Source organism: Esox lucius, chromosome 2 (genome assembly GCF_011004845.1).
Source record: "Esox lucius isolate fEsoLuc1 chromosome 2, fEsoLuc1.pri, whole genome shotgun sequence".
Lineage (NCBI taxonomy): Eukaryota > Metazoa > Chordata > Actinopteri > Esociformes > Esocidae > Esox > Esox lucius.
In genome coordinates this window covers 17,271,650-17,294,096 of record NC_047570.1, presented here as the reverse complement: position 1 = coordinate 17,294,096, position 22,447 = coordinate 17,271,650, and the positions used below count along the sequence as shown (strand labels likewise).

Below are 22,447 nucleotides of genomic sequence, written 5' to 3'. Positions count from 1 at the left end.
CTTGGAGAGCAAAAATAAAAATCGCTGTGCTAGTTTCTAGAGAAAACCTTCCAGCATTGGGATTCCAGGACAAGAAGGGCTTTGAGTGGGTTGAGCTGGAGCTGCTCTCCCGTAGGTGTGGGACGGCCAAGAGACAAGAGGTGGCAGAACAACAGCATAATGGCCAGGCACACAAAAATGTGCCTTCGGGGTAAGGAATTACATTTTTCTCATGTCAATTACATAGACAGACCATGCAAGGACAATCAAAGCAGCACAATCTGTATAAACTGCTTCTACATACCTCACAGTGTTGCATTCATCTAAAGTACCATGGATTATGAGACACATGCATCACACTGAAGATACATTTGTAAACTTTTCAAAGGAGTTGCATGGCAGAGGATATGTGATAAAACAAAAAAGAAATCAATTTGTGGAATCTATTTAATGCTGAAGAAGTACTACTTAGCATTCAATTTATTGCAGGGCAAGATATAAGTCAGGGACATAATTGGACATTTCATTGCACAACTGGTGTTGTGGAAATATTGATTAATACTAGTTAATAGACATCATTGTGAAGATCGGAATAGAGCTGCTGCACGCAATATTGTCTGCTCTCAGTACTGACAAAGTACAAGAGAAGCCAGGACTATGAATTCACTAGAGCCAACACAGAGAAACTGTCCACCTTGGGGTTGTGCATGATACAGAAAACTGTTTAAAAATAACTTTCATTATGTTATTAGGTGCAAGGAAACAACCTAGAGATTAACCTCTCGGGTACTAAATGTCCAAAACTTAGTTTGCCTTCCATCTGGCTCATCCATGTAAGTGACAAAGAACAAATCTACTATGTAATGATTTTTCTGACATGATTTTCCAGTCATTTTTGATCAAGTCTATTTTTATTAATGCATTTCAAGTACTTAAAATTAAATACTTGGCAGAATACCTTTTGCAAATTTAGTAAAAATCTTCAAAGTGAATAGAATGGATAACAGAACCAAGAAGAAAAAATGTAATCAAAGACATCTGAAGATACTGTATAAAACACAGCAAACATTAAAATCAAACAGCAGAATTCAGAATTCAGCAGAAATGTTTTCCAGTCTGGATTTTCTTGGTTTACATCACTTACATTTCAGTGCACTTTTTCTCAATTTATTTTAGCAAGACAAAACACAGAAAAGCAAATCCCAGGTGCCTCACCCATACACCCACATATTATCATACCAAAGAATTAAGATGATCACACCCCAAAGACCATTACTAATGGCAAATGCAATGAGAAACAATCTTTTATTATCCAGCACAAACCCATTTCCACCAGCACCAAACAGAAGGAAAGAAATAAATACATTTAAGATTAAAGGAATGATTAATTTAAATTTTGCAAGTTTTGATATTGTATGTGGCTACATGTATATACATCTGAATTTTTTCATGTACCAGTTTTGGGAAGAAACAATGAAGGCAATGGTATGTGAAGAGGCCAGCTTGTCATTAGTTCTGCTCTACTGGCTAGGGACGACCTGATAAGGCATAATGGGTCCTAATGAGCCAGACATATCAATGGTCCCATAGCATTCATATGGGATAAACAAATTAAAGTCTAAGGACTTCTGGGTTTCCTCACAACCTTCGGGTATTAGTCTGTTCATTCAGGGAAATATTTGAGACCTTGGTAACAGGTTTGGGAATGTTTTCAACACCTGCCACACAAAGGCAGGAATGCAAACAGGACCATACATTAATTCCATGTCCTCTCCCTAGTCAAGCTGACCTTCTGAAAGACCACAGAAATCAACGTTGACTTTTGCAATCAGTCTCCTCATGCCTCCAGAGACTTCAGCCCACCAAATTGATACAGGCTCTTTGGACATCCGGCCTTCTGAATGATGCGTTTGTCCTTGAGGGGTATGCAATACAAACCCCATGGACCTCCAGACGGATGGTGGAGCGGCTATGGACTCAGAAAATCTGACCACTCCATATAGGCACATTGTTTGTCTTCACACTATCCACAGACTAGGACAAACATGAAATGAAAGGAGAATTTCAACTTGCTGTTAGACGACTCAACATTCTGACAATAGTTAATGGGCTAGGAGAAACTGTCATCCATGTTTCAGTTCTTTAAACACTCAATACATACTTCACCTAACTTGAGCACCAGACAATGAGAGCTGTTAGCCTGTTTAAAAATATGTGTTTTATCCAAATCACCAAAGATCCACTCATATTTGTTGTATATTATGTCACTAAAAGGTGATTTAGCCATGAACAAAAGAACATGCTCACATTCCCCTATAACCTCCAGTGATTTTAAGCTAGCGAGGCTGAAATGTATCTGACATTTGTAATGGCTGTTAAAAGAAAACTAAATCAGTTCCTCCTTGCTATGGACTACTTTTAAAAACCTAACAAAAAAGTTGCCAAGTGAAATTCTCTTTCAAGAAAATGGTTGCAAAAGAGAGAAAAGTGACAGGTAACTGGTAGCCTTTTCAATATCATTGCACATGTAGCAGCTTGACATAGCTGGATACTCAGACATTAAGCCATGAAAAGAGAATGTTGGACTTGGTCAATACAATTCCACAAATACAAATATCAGTACTGATAAAATCTGAAAAATAAGAAAGAATCAAAAACAAGAATCACATTAAAGCCATCCAGGTTCTTCATCTGGCTAACCATTCATCATACTCGTAATGCATGCCATTAGTACACAAGATCCCTGAAGTTGGGTTCAAATGGGTATACAACAGGGCATTCAAATATTACTATGGGTGTTGCACTTCACACTAGAAAGGCCAGACATCATTTGTCTCTCCTTCACGCCAATGAGGAGTCATTTTATTTAGTCTAAAACTGTTAAAAATAATTATTTGGTTGTATTTAGGAAGGTATTGTGTATGATTACAATTAAAATATAAAATATATATTGTGTCTATAAACAGACCGATATTTGAAATAGTGATCTTGACTTCAGTTTGAAAGCAATTTGTCAATGGTTTGTAAACCTCAACATCTGCTCTACTCTGTATACTATACAGAAATCCAAATGCATTACCTGCATGTGACTATGTAGGAGGATCAGAAAAAAGAAAATGTTTGGCAACCTGGGAAAAAAACTAACTATGGTTGTAGAAACTAAATTAGAACATAAATGTTTAGAAAATGTCAGGAATGGAGGAGACTACGACCTAAATGTCAGGGAGATGTTTAACTGTTGAAGGTGGAGTCAAAATGACTCACTTGGCCTTTCTAGTGTTAAAACTGCATTTAATTTAGGTAACCACTTTTGCGGTCAAACAAAGTTGCATTTGAACAAAGAAGGGACAAGTACAAACCAGCACATTGCAGTGGCTGTGATAATCTGTTACATTGCCCCAGACAGACCCTGGCGGAGTCTTGAGGTGTAGAACCAGCCACCCCCCCCCGGCAGCCTTGTATGCTAAAGCACTGTCCTAATCTCTTATGTGGAATGATGGGAATAGTTCATCTGCTGTATTTAGTGGTTGTTCAGAGATTGATTGACACCAGTGCGAATTGAGTAGGAAAGAATTGCTGAAGAGAATATGTAATACAATTAAGGAAATTATTAAAAAGCTCCTCCTCGACCCAGTCACATTCCCATACCGCGGCGCTACAAGCAACCCTGACAGAATGACACTTTATGACTAGCCCAATGATATAACACAATATCAAACCTAAATATCACAGCAGCCTCTACGCCTCTGTGACAAGCTTTCATATTATTCAGATCTATTTGTTGCCATTCCACCCATGTTCTGATAACTGAGTCTGTTCAGATCCACCCCACAGCAGCTACTAAATGTGACCCAGACTGATTCAGCCCAACTGGTATCAGTGCAGATAGAGGAGCAGGAGTCTTAAACCGCCGATTCAGAGGAACGCTGTACAGGACCTCCATACTCAGTCATCTCACCAATCCCCCTACATCTGTTTGTAGTTTTATTAATCCTGAGAGAGTGAATTAAACAGCAACTAATGTTAATACGACAGCAGGAAAACAATTCAATTTCAATAGTTAAAGAAAATCTATAGCAAAATCTGTACAATTACAGAAAGAACATTTACGCTTCAGAAATAAAAGCCTGCATGTTTTTTTCTCATCCTGTTTTCATTTAAAACAATTTAAATTACATTGGCAAATTAGTCTCTTCTGCTACAAGGTCTCACTTCCTGGCCTTGATTGGCAGCAAAACCCATGTCACCTGCAGTCCTGTTTTCCTGCTCATGAGGGCAGCACTTCAGAAAGGAAAACTAGATGGAAAGAAAGGAAGCCTACAGGAGGAGAGATGCTGCATGACCACAATGCCAGTAAAAAAATAAATTTGGAAGAAAAAAAGACCATACAACAGAAATAAGTGATTTCCTATCCCGTCTTTGCCGAGAGATCTCAACATTTTCCTTGTGTAGCTGTGTGAATGACAGCTTGTCTGTCTCTCAGAGCAGTGGTGTTGAGTCCGTTAGGTCTGGTCTGTTTTGTCTACTGAAATCAGTTTAGCTCGTTTTAGTTTTGCAGATGGGTGTTTGCAATGATCGGTGCAGGTAACTCTTTGGAGTGAAGGGTTCTGACTGTAGGCACTATGAAGAACCAAGGCACAGAGGGGCCCAGCGTCTCAGCGTCTCAATTGGCCCATCTGACAGGCCTCTCTGGGCTGCCGTTGGAGGCGCTGCTGCTGCTGGCTGTTTTGCTGCTGTCTCCTTCTCTTCAGCGTACCTGCATGAGGCACATGAACACACCGTCCTCATCACCACATCACGAACACACAGTCCTCATCACAACAACACGAACACGCCGTCCTCAACACGAACATACCGTCCTCATCACCACAACACGAACACACCGTCCTCATCACCTCAACACGAACACAACAGTCATCATCACCACAACACGAACACACCGTCCTCATCACCACAACACGAACACACCGTCCTCATCACCTCAACATGAACACAACCGTCCTCATCACCACAACACGAACACACCGTCCTCATCACCACAACACGAACACACCGTCCTCAACCCGAACACACCGTCCTCAACACGAACACACCGTCCTCAACACGAACACACCGTCCTCACCCCGAACACACCGTCCTCAACACGAACACAACATCCTCAACACCACAACATGAACACACTGTCCTCAACACGAACATACCATCCTCAATACCACAACACGAACACCGTCCTCAACACAAACATACCATCCTCATCACCACAACACGAACACACCGTCCTCAACACGAACACACCGTCCTCAACACCTCAACATGAACACAACCGTCCTCATCACCACAACACGAACACACCTTCCTCATCACCACAACACGAACACACCTTCCTCAACACGAACACACTGTCCTCAACACCTCAACATGAACACCACTGTCCTCATCACCACAACACGAACACACCGTCCTCATCACCACAACACGAACATACCATCCTCAATACCACAACACGAACACACCGTCCTCAACACGAACACACCGTCCTCAACACGAACACACCGTCCTCAACACCTTAACAAGAACACACCGTCCTCAACACCTTAACAAGAACACACTGTCCTCAACACCACAACACGAACACACCGTCCTCAACACGAACACACCGTCCTCAACACGAACACACCATCCTCAACACGAACACACCGTCCTCAACACCTTAACAAGAACACACTGTCCTCAACACCACAACAAGAACACACTGTCCTCAACACCACAACAAGAACACACTGTCCTCAACACCACAACAAGAACACACTGTCCTCAACACCACAACAAGAACACACTGTCCTCAACACCACAACACGAACACACTGTCCTCAACACCACAACACGAACACACCGTCCTCAACACAAACACACCGTCCTCAACACGAACACACCGTCCTCAACACGAACACACCGTCCTCAACACGAACACACCGTCCTCAACACCACAACACGAACACACCGTCCTCAACACGAACACACCATCCTCAACACCTCAACACGAACACACCGTCCTCAACACGAACACACCGTCCTCAACACGAACACACCGTCCTCAACACGAACACACCGTCCTCAACACGAACACACGGTCCTCAACACCGGAAAACAAACACATACACACAAACAATTTTGTGAAATGAACAAACTAGGTCTTTATTCCATGGGAATAAAGCACATGGGACCCCGCTTTTGTCTCCCCTTGTCTCCAGTGAAGCATTGGGGCACCCACCTGGCAGTGGCTTGGGCGGGGGCAGTTTGGGATTGCTGCTGGGTGTGTGAACACTGCAGATCTTGATGAAGCCTGCCATCAGCATGATGAGAGCGATGCCCATCAGCAGCACTGCCCACCAGTGGGCCTGGAACACAAACACAGATTAAACCAAGCATAACATTTATATAGTATTCAAATGGTAAGAACGTGTTATGAAGAGAGTTGCTAAAAATACTGCCCACTCAGTTCCTACAACATTTACATTTTAATGCCAATATTTTAAGCATTAGCGTGTACTAATATTGTAGCACTATTTTGAAGGCTGTTTTCCCTGATATCCTCCATGGAGGATTTCCAAAATCACGAGGGAATAAACCTCCAAACCACCGACTATACCACCAGAGAATTCCAGAAATGTTAATCCACCCTAATCCTAAACAAGATAAGTGCTGCAGTGGGACGAGGAGGGCTTTGGCTGGGCCGGGGACACTAACCACGATCCACTCCGCAATGTTCTCGTAAAGCTCCGGGTTGAAGATGGCCTTTTTTAGCCTGGCCAGGGGGCCGTCTGCGTCCACGAGCCGACACCTCATAAACACATCGCAGTAGCCCTTGAAGTCATTGCAGGGGGAGCCAGGCTGCAGGGTGATCTTCTTGTCGAAGAATTTGATCCACTTTTCGGAGCCCGTGCTGCTGCAGGTGTCAGGTTTCACTGGGCGGTGGGTGAGAGACATAAAACCCAACTGTCGGGTCATTGCTTCAGGACATGCTAACTGGCCCAGTAATATTTGCAGGGTGTCGTAGTTTAACATATATGTTGTAATGGGAGCTATAGACCAGAATGATCCAATGATAATGGTTAAAGGTAAATAAAAGGAACTTACTTTTCTCCTGACAACAAACATAGCACAGATCTGTGTCATCTTTCTCATCAGTGCTAGCACAGGTACAAACCTCCAGATTATATTTCTCACAAATTGAACCTGAACAGCCCTGTCAGACAAACAGAGAAGGAAACACAAGGCTGAAATGTCAGCTATGCTCAATTAGTCAATACAGTGGGGCAGCAAAATATTGAGGCCAAACAACAGTGAGACGCGAAGACATCGAGACGCGAAGACATTGAGACACAAAGACATTGAGACACAAAGACATTGAGACACAAAGACATTGAGACACAAAGACAGCGAGACACAAAGACAGCGAGACACAAAGACAGCGAGACACAAAGACAGCGAGACACAAAGACAGCGAGACACAAAGACAGCGAGACACAAAGACAGCGAGACACAAAGACAGCGAGACACAAAGACAGCGAGACACAAAGACAGCGAGACACAAAGACAGCGAGACCATACCCCGTTAATGCAGACTTGTGTCTCTCCATGGCAAGTGGTGAAGTTGGCTTTTGGTTGTGATGAAGGACACTGGGCAGTGTTCCCATTACACATGCCCTGTTCAGCACAATCCGACACCTCTCTACATTTTTCACTAGGGCCCTTGAAGGCGCAGTCAAATGTGCAGCAGGGACCCTGGCTGGGACTGAAAACACAGACATACCCACATCAGCAGAACAAAAACACAGCCTAAATACTGAACAGGAAACCCCAACATGGTGTTGTTCATTACTGGCCACTTTTGAAGGCTTGAGTGTGCTGGCCACTGACCTGCAGATTTTGTTAGGCTTGAGTGTGCACTTCTTGCCATCAGGCTCATTGGCGTTGAAGCAGCACTCATCTTTACACTGGTCGCTATAACCACAGTCACACTGCTCCCCTGCCTCCACCAGACCGTTGCCACAGATAGGCTGGCCAGACTCTGTACACAGACAGGAGGGACTGATGAGAGGCAACATGAACACACATTTGGTACCAATCAAAGGCTTGGACACACTTACATTAAGTGAACGGGTGTCCAAACCTTTGACTGGTACTGTACTTGGATGTTCATTCAAACGTGCTCATGCGCGCTTGCACACACACACACACACACACACACACACACATATGCACGCCTTACCCACAAAGCAGCTGCCCCTCTTCTTCTCCAGAACCTGGCTGATATTTCGGATACTGCAGATGGAGAATCGGTTGTTGTTCTGCTTGTCGCCTGACGTGGCGCGGGCATACATGATGTAGTTACCCCGCTCCTTGTTCTCCGGGGCCTTTGACTCTCCCGGGGTGCACTCCGACCCCGAGTCATGCTGTCAAACCAGAGGGAAGACAACGAAGGGAATGAGCATCGACCTCCCCGCTTCCCAGGGGACATTCCTATCTACTGGGACTTTAATTACCTGCCATTGTAAATCCTACAACTGTTTAGACCAGGCCAGAGTCAGACCCGGCCGGAATACTCACCGGGGAGCCGAAGTTGTGTCCCACCTCATGGGCAAATGTGATATGGGAGACCTTGGGGGGAACATGGGAGGCATAGTTCTGCACGGTGATGATTCCTGTGTTCAGAGACTTCTTCTTGCCATCTGAGTACAGCTTATTCTTTTCACATATACCCCCTGAACTCCCTGAGGACACAGCAAAAAAAAAAATCATCATCACATACCGTACTTCACCTGATCAACCTCATCATACACAACCCACCACAGAGGAGCATTGTCTACCACAAATTAAACCACAGGACTATATAAGGACATATTCCGTGGCCATATTTTTACACTTTAAAAAGTGACCGTGAGGCGCTTATCAGACTAAATAAAAACAAATGTTCTGTCAGGAGTAAAAAGGCACAAGTCTTTGTAGGGGAACAGAGGGCATGCGGGCTCAGTGACCAGCAGGGTAGAGAAGACAGACAGCAGCAGGAAAAGGAGCACAGAACGGCCAGGTGGTGCTGAATACGACCGCAGGGGAAATGTGACAGCTCAGACACAGCAGGGGAGTTGAAGGGCGCAGCTCCACACGAGAACACCAACTCTTTTAGAAAGGCTTTAAAAAGGGCAGGTTTTCAGAATTCTCCACCAGGGAATCTACCGTCTTAGCTTCAAGCAGAAGCTGGTCCCACCATTTGGACTGGAAGCTGTCCTTCCGTGAAGTACCAGCTGGGGAGCAGAATGAAGGGCTCCAGCAAGGACGTATGGTTTGAACATAGCCTTGAGGTAGTGAGGACAGGTTCCCATGCTGCTCCGTAAGGAAGAACCACGGCCTGGGAGTGCATGTGAAGTTCACCTGGACGCACGTGGAATGGGTGGAGGAGCGGGATGACGTAGGAGAAGGTTGAAGACCAGACGGAAAGCAGCATTCTGAATAAGCTGCGGGGGTTTGACAGCACTTAAAGGAAACCCTACCAATAAAGTAGCAGCGATCTAGATTTAAAACATGTGCCTGGACTGAGTAAGGTGAGGTTGTACACTTCAAATGCGGTAGTGCAGAAACAAGGAGGAAAGAGTCACTGACTTCAACACAATGTGTATGGGGGCCAACAGGGTGCTAAACAGGACCACAACAGCTTTTAAGCACACGAACATTAAAGCAAAGCACTTTACACTACAGACATGCGTGAGTTTGCATGAGGGACATGTCTTCATTTAAGGCACTTATGAGTGTGGTAATGAATCAAAGCCAATAAGCAGCCTATTACACAGGCTTGAGTGGCGTCTCTAGTGGTGGTTGTTACCATGTCCACACCACTCCAGCATTCTAAGGGAAATCTATAGTCGAGCACGCTCACCCTGTTCTTCTTCAGCTCTACCGACCCAGATCAATTCAGTTCGCTTAAAACATTGCTAATTTGTCTGTATTAATTCCTGGAAGAGAATTGCTCTAACCAGGACTGTTTTCAGCCTGCACCACAGAGCTCTGGGTTGTCCCAGGTGCCGTAGAGCTCTGGGTTGTCCCATTCACTGCAGCTAGCACTGATGTGCCTGTACTACTGTGTGTGTGTTCGCGTCTGTTTGAGAGTCATTTCCCTGCTCTGCAGCTGCCTCATTGATATTTCCTGTCATCGCAGTACTACTGACTGACTGACTGACCGGCTGCGAGATCAGAGAATGTTGCAAGCTGGAGAAATATCGTGTGAACATCTCCATGGACTGTTTCACATTGTATGTGTACAGTCAAAATCATAAAGGGATAAATGGCATGAAGTGTAGCGAGTGCCACAAATCATTTTACAAAGACTGCATAGCGTATGCCAACTGAATGGTGACAAAAATCTTTAATCAACATTTGTATTTGTCATGTTAGCTTATTAACCATATCTCAGCCCTTGGGAATTTGATTTTGTTTCTTGGGAATAGCACTGATGTCCTATGGCATCCATTATACCTGGGCTTAGCACAGCTAACTTATTTTGTTATGCAAGCTCACAAATGTGAGGATGTTTAACTAATTAACTCAAGCCATTTATGAAAGTACTGTACTTTTTAGCTACATAACAGCAGCCCCTCTTAAAATCTGAATTTCTCCAGTTTTTCCAGACTGCCTATGCGATATATCATCAGTTTAGCCACTATTGCTTTAAACAATATAGCCAAACAGACCAATTTGTTTTATATCTACCTTAGCATAGTGAACACAGGGATCCAATCCCTTCAAATGACACACTCAATTTGTGCTAGGTCTAATTTGATTAAAGTGACTAAGGCACTCACTAATTATGCAAATTATGTTTGAAATAATCTATTAAACTGTCTGAGATATAACAGTGATAGCCAGCAATAAAATTACAAATGAAGTAGTGAAAAATTTGGTATCACATTCATGCACTGCTCTATTATAAGCACTATCCTACACATCCTATCGGCACTGCCAGTCAAACTTATCAAGACAAAATATATACTATCCATTTCACAATCCTAGATGTAAAAAAGCGCTAACTATTTATGGAAAGTCAATTTAGCAGCATTGCACTGCATAGATGTGAGGAACAGGCTTGCTTTATAATGTGCTATTGACATGCACAGCTTGTATTTTCTCTGTAATTCACTCCCATGCACTCTAAATCCAACACGAGAAAGCCTGCTTTCCCAATAAAATAGTATGCCTTAAGAACTACATGTATGTATCCTCTGCGCTTGAGGGAACGTAGTTTAGACAATGCAGATGTTTTGAAAAACACCCAGGGACGGTGAAGGCAGATATCACAGAAAAGTGCTGAGCATGCAAGAACTACAAAAATACTCAACAAATTGAGAATGCATTTAAAATGCCACACCGTGGCCTTTGAAATTAAATTACAGACATTCTGGTAGAACGAGAGAGAGAAAAAGCAAGGAGTGAAGAGGTGGAACATTGCGGTGTCTGAGATGGAGTGGCCTATCAGAGGGGTGTGTGCTGGGTTAATGGACACACTGATGTTCATTGAGTGGTCTGATAAACATCAGTCCGCAGCATATCCTTCGCTTCCTCTCCTCCGCCCATCAGAAAGACTGCAGCCAAGGAGGCTCTCACAGACCACTGAACATTTGGGTGACTTGGATTGTACTCCAAAAATCATTTGGATACCGACAATTAATTTTTTCTACTGTTGGACAGAAATACATTAAAAAAATATGTCATTTTAAGAGCTTGCTTGCATAACCTGTGCATGCAATTTTTTATTGAAATCTGCGAGACTGACATCACCAGCAGGGCTGTAGCTAACACGGGTAAAGGTTTATGATTCACTAATTCTAATTATATCAATGGCATCTATAGGTGAGGGGGCCCAGGCACATATCGTTTCAGGGGGCCCTGATCACCAGACTTAGGGCACCCTCCTTGGTCATTCTCTGCCCGGCCTGAACTGTAGCTATGTTCCATTCCTGCTTGTTTTAGGGCTTTTGTACCTCGTACATGTTTGTCTTCAGCATGTGAAAGTCATGCTCAATTGGATTCAGATCGGGTGACTGACTTGGCCACGGTGATAGACTTCACATTTTCACCCAGAAAAACTCCTTGGTAGCTATGACAGTGAGTTCAGAGGCATTTGCTTGTATCTGAGCAGAGGATTCATTTACAACTCCGTATCCATTCTACTGCTACCATCAGGAGTAACATCCATGAAGACCAGTGAGCCAGTTCCAGTGGCAGATATACAGTGGATATAAAAAGTCTACACACCCCTGTTAAATGCCAGGTTTTTGTGATGTAGAAGAATAAGACAAAGATAAATCATGTCAGAACTTTTTCCACTTTGAATGTGACCTATAATGTGAACAATTCAATTGAAAAACAAAAACAAACATTACAATAACCTGGTTGCATAAGTGTGCACACCCTTAAACTAATACTTTGTTGAAGCACCTTTCGATTTTATTACAGCACTCAATTTTTTGGGTAGGAGTCTATTAGCGTGGCACATCTTTGACGTGGCATTCTTTTACATCACAAGAACCTGGCATTTTAACAGGGGTGTGTAGACTTTTTATATCCACTGTACACGCCCAAGCCATAACAGTACCGCCAAACCATTTCACAGATTTAGTGGTATGGTTTGGATCATGGAAAGTTTCTCTCCATACTTCCCTCTTTCCATCATTCTGGTAAAGCTTAACTTTCTAAACGTAATCTGTTAATAACGTAACAAAAAATATTTTACTGTCCTACTCAGTAGGAGGGTTATGAGTGGGTACCTGCAGGAGCACCGACCCAGGCCAGGCCAAGCACCCCATCATCAAAGTCCCTGTCGCTGAACACGTAGGCCAAGCAGTAGTCATCATGGTTCTGCTCGGAGTTGAGTTCCAGGAATTTCTCCACCCCAATGTTAGGAAAGCGGAACGGGTTGGTTATATCTCTTTCATCACTGGTGGTGTTTATCTGGCAATAAAGAGGAATGGACCAGTCAGGGGTCAGTAACTACACACAACGGTTTTGATATTTATGTGAGGACTGGCAAGAGATTACCCTAACCCTAAAACAAACCCTAACCCCAAAACTACCCAAACTCTAAATCTAATTTTAATTTGTCAACCTAACCCTGAATTTCTAATCTTAACCATAATTCTAAGCCTTAATTTAACTGCAAGTCTGTTAAAGCTTATTCTTGAAATACATTTACTTTGCCAGATTTTTCATTTGATTCATTACATGTGAGGAGCAGAAAGTTTCTGACAGAGACACATACTACAGTAATGCAGGCACATGCGCACGCGGTGAGGACTGGCAATGTAGAACCATTAAAAATAACTAAACTCCTAAACCTTAATGCCTATACTTAACCCCTAATTCAAATTTGAAAACACCCAGCTAGCACGCACATGGCAGACACGCACACGGCAGACACACCAAAATTGTTTCCTACTACACACAAACTCACCCGGATCCTCTTGACCATGAAGCTGATGTTCCGGATGCCCTGAAAGTCAGTCCTCTGATAGATAGAGTCGATGGCCTTTACATGGCTGGAGATCTGGAGGATAAAACAGTCTCCATTAGATTATGAGAACTGTGGAACAGCTGCACAGATGGAACATCAGCTAAATAACAGCATGGTATTAAAGACCTAACAAAAGCTGAATGTAATGCATGAAACAACGGGGAAAAAAATTTGTGCTCTTCAATTGGAGCCTTCCTCAACCTGATTCCCAACATACTCATTCTGAATGGTATGTCAACACCTACATAAACCGATCAGCCATAACATTATGACCCCCTGCATAATATTGCGTAGGTCCCCCTTTTGCGACCAAAACAGCCCTGACCCGTCGAGACATGGACTCCACTATATCTCTGAAGGTGTTCTGTGGTATCTGGCACCAAGACATTAGCAGCAGATCCTTTAAGTCCTGTAAGTTGCGAGGTGGGGCCACGCAACTTCAAGCACATCCCACAGATGCTCAATCAGATTGAGATCTGGGGAATTCGGAGGCCAAGTCAACACCTTGAACTCATTGTTGTGTTCCTCAAACCATTCCTGCAACAATGCTTAGGTAGGTGTTACATGTCAAAGTAACATCCACATGAATGGCAGGACCCAAGGTTTCCCAGCAGAACATTGCACAAAGCATCACACTGCCTCCACCGGCTTGCCTTCTCCCCATAGTGCATCCTGGTGCCATGTGTTCTCCAGGTAAGTGACGCACACAGACCCAGCCATCCACGTGATGTAAAAGGAAATGTGATTCACCGGACCAGGACACCTTCTTCCATTGCTCCGTGGTCCAGTTCTGATGCTCACGTGCCCATTGCAGTGGTTTCGGCAGTGGTCACAGGGGTGAGCATGGGCACCCTGACTGGTCAGCGGCTACTTAGCCCCAGGTGTGTTCTGACACCTTTCTATCAGTACCAGCATTTTTCAGCAATTTGAACTACAGTAGCTCATCTGTTGGATCGGAACGCACAGGCCAGCCTTCGCTCCCCACGTGCATCAACGAACCTTGGCCACCCATGAACCTGTTGCCAGTTCACAGCTTTTGCTTCCTTAGACTACTTTTGATAGTAGTCCAAACTGCACACCACAAGGACTTAAGTTTTGGAGATGCTCTGACCCAAATTGCCTAGCTGTCGCAATTTGCCCCTTGTCAAAATCGCTCAGATCCTTATGCTTGCCTACTTTTCCTGCTTCTAACACATCAACTTTGAGGACAAAATATTTACTTGCTAGCTAATATATCCCACCCACTGACAGGTGCCATGATTACTAGATTAACAGTGTTATTCACTTCATCTGTCAGAGGTCATAATGTTATGGCTGATCGGTGTATATTGCGACTTTGTATAGCTGGACCGCTGACTTTCATTCAATGCCCATCATACCCGTCCATCAAATCAACTAAGCCTGTATCACTGTACAGTCCATCAAATCAACCAAGCCTGTATCACTGTACAGTCCATCAAATCAACCAAACCTGTAACACTGTACAGTCCATCAAATCAACCAAACCAGTAACATTGTACAGTCCATCAAATCAACCAAGCCTGTATCACTGTACAGTCCATCAAATCAACCAAACCTGTTTCACTGTACAGTCCATCAAATCAACCAAGCCTGTATCACTGTACAGTCCATCAAATCAACCAAACCAGTAACATTGTACAGTCCATCAAATCAACCAAGCCTGTATCACTGTACAGTCCATCAAATCAACCAAACCTGTATCACTGTACAGTCCATCAAATCAACCAAGCCTGTATCACAGTACACCCTGGAAATCTGGTATTACACAGGATTTTTAAAATGAAGACTAAATTAGAAAAACGGCGGTCATTCATGGGACATTCCATCTTTACTGTTGCCATTTTATACTACAGAACCCAGACAGGTGGAAGAACCCCACCCTGCTTGGCTGGCCAGGTGTAAGCAGCCAACAAAAACTCATCAGGCCCACTGTCAAACACTATTCTGTTTTTAATCTATTTCTGCCAGAATTAAGAGACCGGCCCTGGTTTTCCCCTACTCAATGACACACTGTGTGTGTGTGTACTCAGAATACCTGTGCAATGACAGCCTCTCTGCTGCCATAGAACTTAAAGAAGAGGTGGTCCGTCTGGATAAAGAGCTGGCAGGTGTTCTTCTCTATCTGGGCTGCTCTCTTCTTCCTCAGGACCACAGGACCGTATCCACGGGAGCGGTCTTCCTCCTGCAAACACAACAACCACATCAACAACTACCCTTAAACAATGAGGACGGAGAGATGGATGTGATGGAGAGCCAATGGCGAGAGGGAAGATGGACAAGGACAGCAGGGATGAACAGAAATAAGAGGGATAACAAACAGAGCCAGTACTACTACTGGAGGAAGAGGGGCCAGACATCTGGAAGGAGCAGAGAGAAGTCTACCTGGTCTAACTCCTCTCCTGAGGAGAACTCCTCTGACAACACCGAAACAGCGCACAGTAAAGTGGGATAGGAACACAGGAACAATAACAGGAACCTGACTGTTGTTACACATCCAAAATGGTTCTCTTCATGATAATCGTGCTCTATGTTATTTTACAATAGGGCAGAAAGACACTGTGGAATTTACATGGATACAAAAAATAAATGGAAACTGATAATACCAATGTTATAACAACTTTGTAATTTAAAAAAGGCTTTGCATCACTGTGGTTTATTGAACATAATAAAGACTATCCAGATGGATCGGTGTATGCTAGCAGAGTGATCCAGGACCATTGTGTATTCGGCTGTCCTTTTGTGGTAAGGCCTGCGTGGCTGTAGGGCAGGTCCATGGCTGGGTGCAATCAGCTCACCTTCAGAGGCTCCTCCACAGCCGAGGCCTGGTACTTCCTCATCCGTTCAAACACAGAGTGGTCAGCACAGCCCCCCTCTGAGCCATACTTATGAGGGTAATCTGAGAGAGCCGGAGGGAGGGAAACACATCAGCAAGAGCCCAACATTACCTGTAATACTGTCAGCCAGCTACATGTTTAGAGGGGAAAAATAGAAAGCCAGGTAAATGAATATTATGCATACGGTCTGTCTAATGTGAAAGGTCCTCTAAAACACACCTTTCTTCACTAGCTGCAAGACCCCTATTGTGCTGAAGGGGTGTTGGGAGATGTGTTCACGTACAGCAGACCTATTACATGGCAGCAGTCATTAGGTGGACAGGGAGGGTGACCGCTGTGGTTAATAACCAGGCTTGTCTGACAGCACCCATTTCCCTAATCCAGAAGTAGTCTCTTCGCTCTCACCCTCTCTTCTCTCGCTGTCTCACATTCTCTCACTCAGCTTCCAGACGAATGAGGCCTAGCCCACGGACCTCCTATGCTAATTCATGTGAATAATCATGCGTTCACCCCAGGCATCACCTCCAGCCCTGGAGAATAACAAAGCCCTCTTCATTCAAAATAACCTTCCCCTGACTAGTTGCGATACTTTACTCTGACAGTGGCTCTGAAAAGAAGGATCGACACTACTACTTTAGACTAGTGGTTCTCCCGGTTTAACCCAAAGCTGGTGTCTGAGTATCATATTTTCTTTAAACAGACTTATTTTCCTATCCTTGTGGGGACCTAGCCCTGTCGTTCCATATTTGCTAGCCCCAGTCCTAAACCCTTACCATTCCCTAACTTTCATACTGCCTAACCTAGCCATCAAGCCTAACCCGTTAATCACATTAATTATCAAAATATATGTATTAGCATGTCCATTAGCTTGAAGCAAAATGGAATTAGTGACAATAGTGGGAAAGTTTTCCGTTGTCTAATATACAGTAACTGCTAAATGTCAATAAACAATTGTTTTCAAGGTAAAAAAAAAACAACCTGATTCAATATGTCCTGAGGCAAAACAATTAGATGGTGTGAACGTTTTTCATGTACAGAATTTGGCAATACAGTTGTTGCATATGGATCAAAGAGGTACCATAGAGTCTCCCACTAAGTCCAAAATGTACAGGGTAGACAAACCTTGGTAATGATGAAGCCTCGTCTGTGACGCCATTTTATATAAGGTCAGGTTATGAAAAACCTGTGTGTGGGTACTGGCTGAATGCTGGAACATTCCAGTGGGACCACACAGAAAGCAGCTGGGGTCATCCTCAGGGCACACAGAAGACCAACAAATCTGGGTACAACCAAGCTAACATGCTGATCAGCAAGAGGTCTGTTTGTTCTCAGGCATCTGCCGAAATCAGATGCAAAGATCAAGGAGGCGCATGGAGCCAATTTCTTAATGAAATGGAACACAGCTTTGATTAAGGAATCCAATTAATCTCATCTGACTCCACTCTAAGATGTCACCCACTGATGAGCCACCAGCCAGTTAGTTGTAGAAGCCCCATCCCTGTCATCGTGTTCCTAAATGAGTCAATTAACATGCAAACAGGCTCATCATCTAACAGAGCTCCACTGTAGAATAATAAGCCAGAGATCACCATGTCTAGGACAACACAGATAAGCTGAAACACAGGCCTAAAGGAAAACAATAGAACAGGGACACAACTCACTGCAAAAAGCCAAAGTAGCCTGTGGAAATGTGAAACTTGCCTAATGGCTTTTTGTAACATACACTCTTTACCCTCACAGCAGGCATGAATGCTAATGCAAGTAGCAATTACACCTGCATGAGTCAAGCACAGGCTTTCACATTCTTCCCCAGACTTCATACATCCAGAGCAAACTGCCTGTGATCTTCTGAGAGAGGGAGTCCCTCTTCTACTTTGCCCTGGTTAGTTAACATAGGCAGGGAAAACCGCTGACCGGAGTCACGTGGGACACAAGGAGGTAAACACAACCCCTTAGTGGCTGGGGGGCTTAGGGTATTGGCAGAGTGAGGGGCACTCGGTGCCCTGGGTTGGGGCTCTCAGCGCCGGGGGAATGGTGCAGTGATCATAGCCAACATGACGGGTCTGTTGCAGCTGCCAAGTAGGCTATGGAACAGAAGAAGCAGGGTGAGGAGCGTCAGTATGTGTGTCCAGAGTATGTGTGTCCCTCTCTCACTAATGAGGAGTGAGGATGACAAAAGCCATCGCCCCCCCTTCCTGGTTAACAAGTTGCTCCAGATACTTTTGACAGGACTTCAAACATGGCGTCTGATCCTACATCAATTCAGACTTGTCTGCGAGAAGTTCCCAGCGTAACTATAAAACAGACAGACATCAGACTGTACCGACAAGCCCCGATAAGCAATCACATCTATAACTTGGGATCATATAATTCCATGCATGCATTGATTCTACAGAATTTCTTGTGAGTGCTTAGTCCTGGGGGCCTATGTTGAGACTGGGAGCAATGGCTGCCTCACAAATTAACTGGCCGGGACTCTGCCAGCAATTGCAACACAAATAATGTCAACTCCTTTTATCTTGGGCTCCCTGCCCAAGATACAGCATTCAACAGACAGACAAGACACAGACAGACCGACACACACACACACATACATACATACATTCATACATACACTCTCAGCCACTTGGGGGACGTAATATTGAACACACATTGAACTGAGGAATGAATAAGCCCCAATAAGGGAAGATAAACACCTTGTAACAAAACACAAACTCAGTCTCAATTATCAAGGACACACTCCATCTGAACAAACAACTAGAGGACAGTAGTAAAACAGTCCTTTAGCTCTGTTGCCTAAAGTAAAACAGTCCTTCAGCTCTGTGCTGTACAGTAAAACAGTCCTTTAGCTCTGTGCTGTATAGTAAAACAGTCCTTCAGCTCTGTGCTGTACAGTAAAACAGTCCTTTAGCTCTGTGCTGTACAGTTAAAACAGTCCTTTAGCTCTGTGCTGTACAGTAAAACAGTCCTTTAGCTCTGTGCTGTACAGTAAAACAGTCCTTCAGCTCTGTGCTGTACAGTAAAACAGTCCTTTAGCTCTGTGCTGTACAATAAAACAGTCCTTCAGCTCTGTGCTCTACAGTAAAACAGTCCTTCAGCTCTGTGCTGTACAGTAAAACAGTCCTTCAGCTCTGTGCTGTACAGTAAAACAGTCCTTTAGCTCTGTGCTGTACAGTAAAACAGTCCTTCAGCTCTGTGCTGTACAGTAAAACAGTCCTTTAGCTCTGTGCTGTACAGTAAAACAGTCCTTCAGCTCTGTGCTGTACAGTAAAACAGTCCTTTAGCTCTGTGCTGTACAGTAAAACAGTCATTTAGCTCTGTGCTGTACAGTAAAACAGTCCTTCAGCTCTGTGCTGTACAGTAAAACAGTCCTTCAGCTCTGTGCTGTACAGTAAAACAGTCCTTCAGCTATGTGGCCTTAAGGAACGTGGTCTTTGACGTTTGGTCAGACATACACCATTTTTTTGGCACATCATTTCAATTATAACAACTGTCTATCAGTCAGGACAAAATTCTAAAACCCGTCAGTAATTACAGTCCTACCCACTGACTGCACTTAATTTGCATTCTGGTCTGCAGATCATACTGTCACCAGGAAGCACCACTAGTGGTCAGTCTGGTCAAGGAGTCGGAGGACGAGCGAGTAGGGCTCAAGTCAACCCCTGTGGTCAGTGGGGAGGAATGTCTCTGTACTGGACGTACTGAGCCATCAAACAAAACAACAATACATTCTGGCCTGACAATGTGTCCAATTGTAGGCAGAAAGGACTCCATTGTGCCTGCAGTGAATGTCCTGAGATGCTATTTAAAAGGCCATCGAGAGTCAGTTACTCCTTTTTATTCCATTTGCCATCCATTTGCAAATAGTTCCTATTCACCATTTGTCCTTCTACCCTCTCACCAACACAAGCTTTCATTTGTGAATAATAAATCATTGAAAAATGGTTTCCTCAAGGAATGTTAATAATGGCAGAGAGCTAGCTATAACTAAAGTGTCATTTAAAAAAAAAAAAATGAAGACTGAGCAAGAAAATACACTTGCTTGAAGTGCATTTGAAATGTGTCTTTGATAACATCCAAGAGTAGACAAGGATATCTGTGACAAGAGACTCATAAATGAGTTGATTCCCAAGAATGATGATTTAATTAAATAACTACTGTTAAAACCTGAATTTCACACTGAGCTGAAAGAAGTTATCTTCATGTGGCATCAACCAATGGAATATTGCCTTTATATGTTAGTTAAGTTTGCCCTAAGAATTTTGCTAAATATGCAACAAATAAATGACTAAATTATTATGAGGAAACATTAATCTGATATCAAAACATATCAAACACTTTGTACAGCAAGGAGTCAGCGTGCAGCAAGAATAATGTGAACACATCCTGGAGTACTGTATGTTGAACTAGCAGATAGGATTAATATATAGAAATCCACCCACACCTCTGATATATCTCTGACTGATAGGCTGTTGCCAAAACTCATTGCCAAGGTAGTAGATACACTTCCTGGCAGCGCTCCTGGCATCTCCTCTTGACTGAACCAGTCATCATGGCTACGCTAACGCCTGTCAGTGTCTCCTCTTTACTGAACCAGTCATCAGGGCTACGCTAACGCCTGTCAGTGTCTCCTCTTTACTGAACCAGTCATCAGGGCTACGCTAACGCCTGGCAGTGTCTCCTCTTGACTGAACCAGTCATCATGGCTACGCTAACGCCTGTCAGTGTCTCCTCTTTACTGAACCAGTCATCAGGGCTACGCTAACGCCTGTCAGTGTCTCCTCTTTACGGAACCAGTCATCAGGGCTACGCTAACGCCTGTCAGTGTCTCATCTTGACTGCACCAGTCATCAGGGCTACGCTAACGCCTGGCAGTGCTACGCTAACGCCTCTCCTCGGACTGCCGGAGTTCCATTTGAACTGGAGACCCACACTCCGCTCAGTATGCACTCCAGAGAATTTCATTGTACATACCTCTGCTTACAAGAAAGGTCTCTGGCAACCAATCTCCTTTAGATGTCCCTATCTACGGACCCTGACCTGTGACAGGTGACAGCCTACTGTTCACAGTGACAGAGAGGGCATGCGGTGTAGCAGAGGTGGGGAGAGTAAAGTGTGAACAAATGAGTCACCACTGTCAGAGGATGACAACAACAAGCGTAATTACAAAGAACACACCATGGCATCGAGAGGCAGAAACGTTAGAGCCAACTCAGTTCATTTCATGCTTTTCAAAACAAATGACACAGAAACCGCTGCTGTTAAAACAAGCCATCCTCGCTTTCAATGAGGGGCATCTATCTGTGTTATTTGGAACAAAAGCCAAAGAGGTATTTTATTATTATTATTATCATTATTGTGTCCGCCATAATCTTCGATACCCACCCCACATGGGTTGGGAATACTTTTTATATTAAAAAGGGTCACCAGAGTGAACAAAAAGATTTGTTAAACTTGTTTTATTCAGTAAATAAATAAAGCTATGCACTTCTTTGCATGTGTTAAACAGAAAGAATAAACGAGGGTAGCCAGAGAAGAGGACAGCAGTGAATGAGAAGATGACAGCAGTGAATGATGTGTACTCACGGATGTCCCCCTCGTGGTAGATGACGGAGTGATAGGGCACGTCCTTGGCTCTGATGTACCGCTCAGTGGGCTCCACATAGTACATGCCTTGGTGCGTCTTGATAAAGCCTTCAAACCTGCCGTCCACCACCGAGCCGTGGGTGAGTGTTTCCTTTTCACCTGGAGGACAAAGACTCGGGTCAGGATGCTAAACTGAAGGTGGTCAACTCAGCTTTGCAGCGGGAAAACAATTCAACTGGATTGTATGGGTTATGAGCCCACAAGGACCTTTGAGCATTTTGTAGAGTTACAAACAGGAACTGAAATTAATTTCATTTTCTTTCAATGATCTATACAAAGTATTACCCATCATCTTTGTTTTAATACCGATAAATGAAAAACAGAATAGTCTTAGTTGCATGGGATTTGAGCCAATTTGCTGACACAGACAACCCCTTCAGAATGAGGATGTGACAAAAATAACTTA

The 22,447-nt window shown here is 43.8% G+C and overlaps 1 protein-coding gene across 3 annotated transcripts in view; it reads right to left on the bottom strand.

The window, feature by feature from the left end:
• Window positions 1-871: 871 nt before the first annotated feature.
• The window catches only part of adam10a (ADAM metallopeptidase domain 10a), a 69,260-nt gene continuing 47,684 nt past the window's right edge, over window positions 872-22,447 (bottom strand). For all 3 annotated transcript variants that reach the window (XM_013138492.4, XM_029125093.2, XM_029125095.2), the window contains 13 exons: window positions 21,982-22,140; window positions 16,357-16,457; window positions 15,597-15,743; window positions 13,481-13,573; window positions 12,798-12,981; window positions 8,590-8,753; window positions 8,252-8,435; window positions 7,900-8,050; window positions 7,591-7,774; window positions 7,117-7,225; window positions 6,727-6,944; window positions 6,251-6,377; window positions 872-4,735 (listed from right to left, as the gene is read on the bottom strand). In XM_013138492.4, coding sequence (XP_012993946.2) covers window positions 4,635-4,735; window positions 6,251-6,377; window positions 6,727-6,944; window positions 7,117-7,225; window positions 7,591-7,774; window positions 7,900-8,050; window positions 8,252-8,435; window positions 8,590-8,753; window positions 12,798-12,981; window positions 13,481-13,573; window positions 15,597-15,743; window positions 16,357-16,457; window positions 21,982-22,140 — 1,922 coding nt within the window. In that variant the 3' untranslated portion in view covers window positions 872-4,634. The remainder of the gene's footprint in view (window positions 4,736-6,250; window positions 6,378-6,726; window positions 6,945-7,116; window positions 7,226-7,590; window positions 7,775-7,899; window positions 8,051-8,251; window positions 8,436-8,589; window positions 8,754-12,797; window positions 12,982-13,480; window positions 13,574-15,596; window positions 15,744-16,356; window positions 16,458-21,981; window positions 22,141-22,447) is intronic.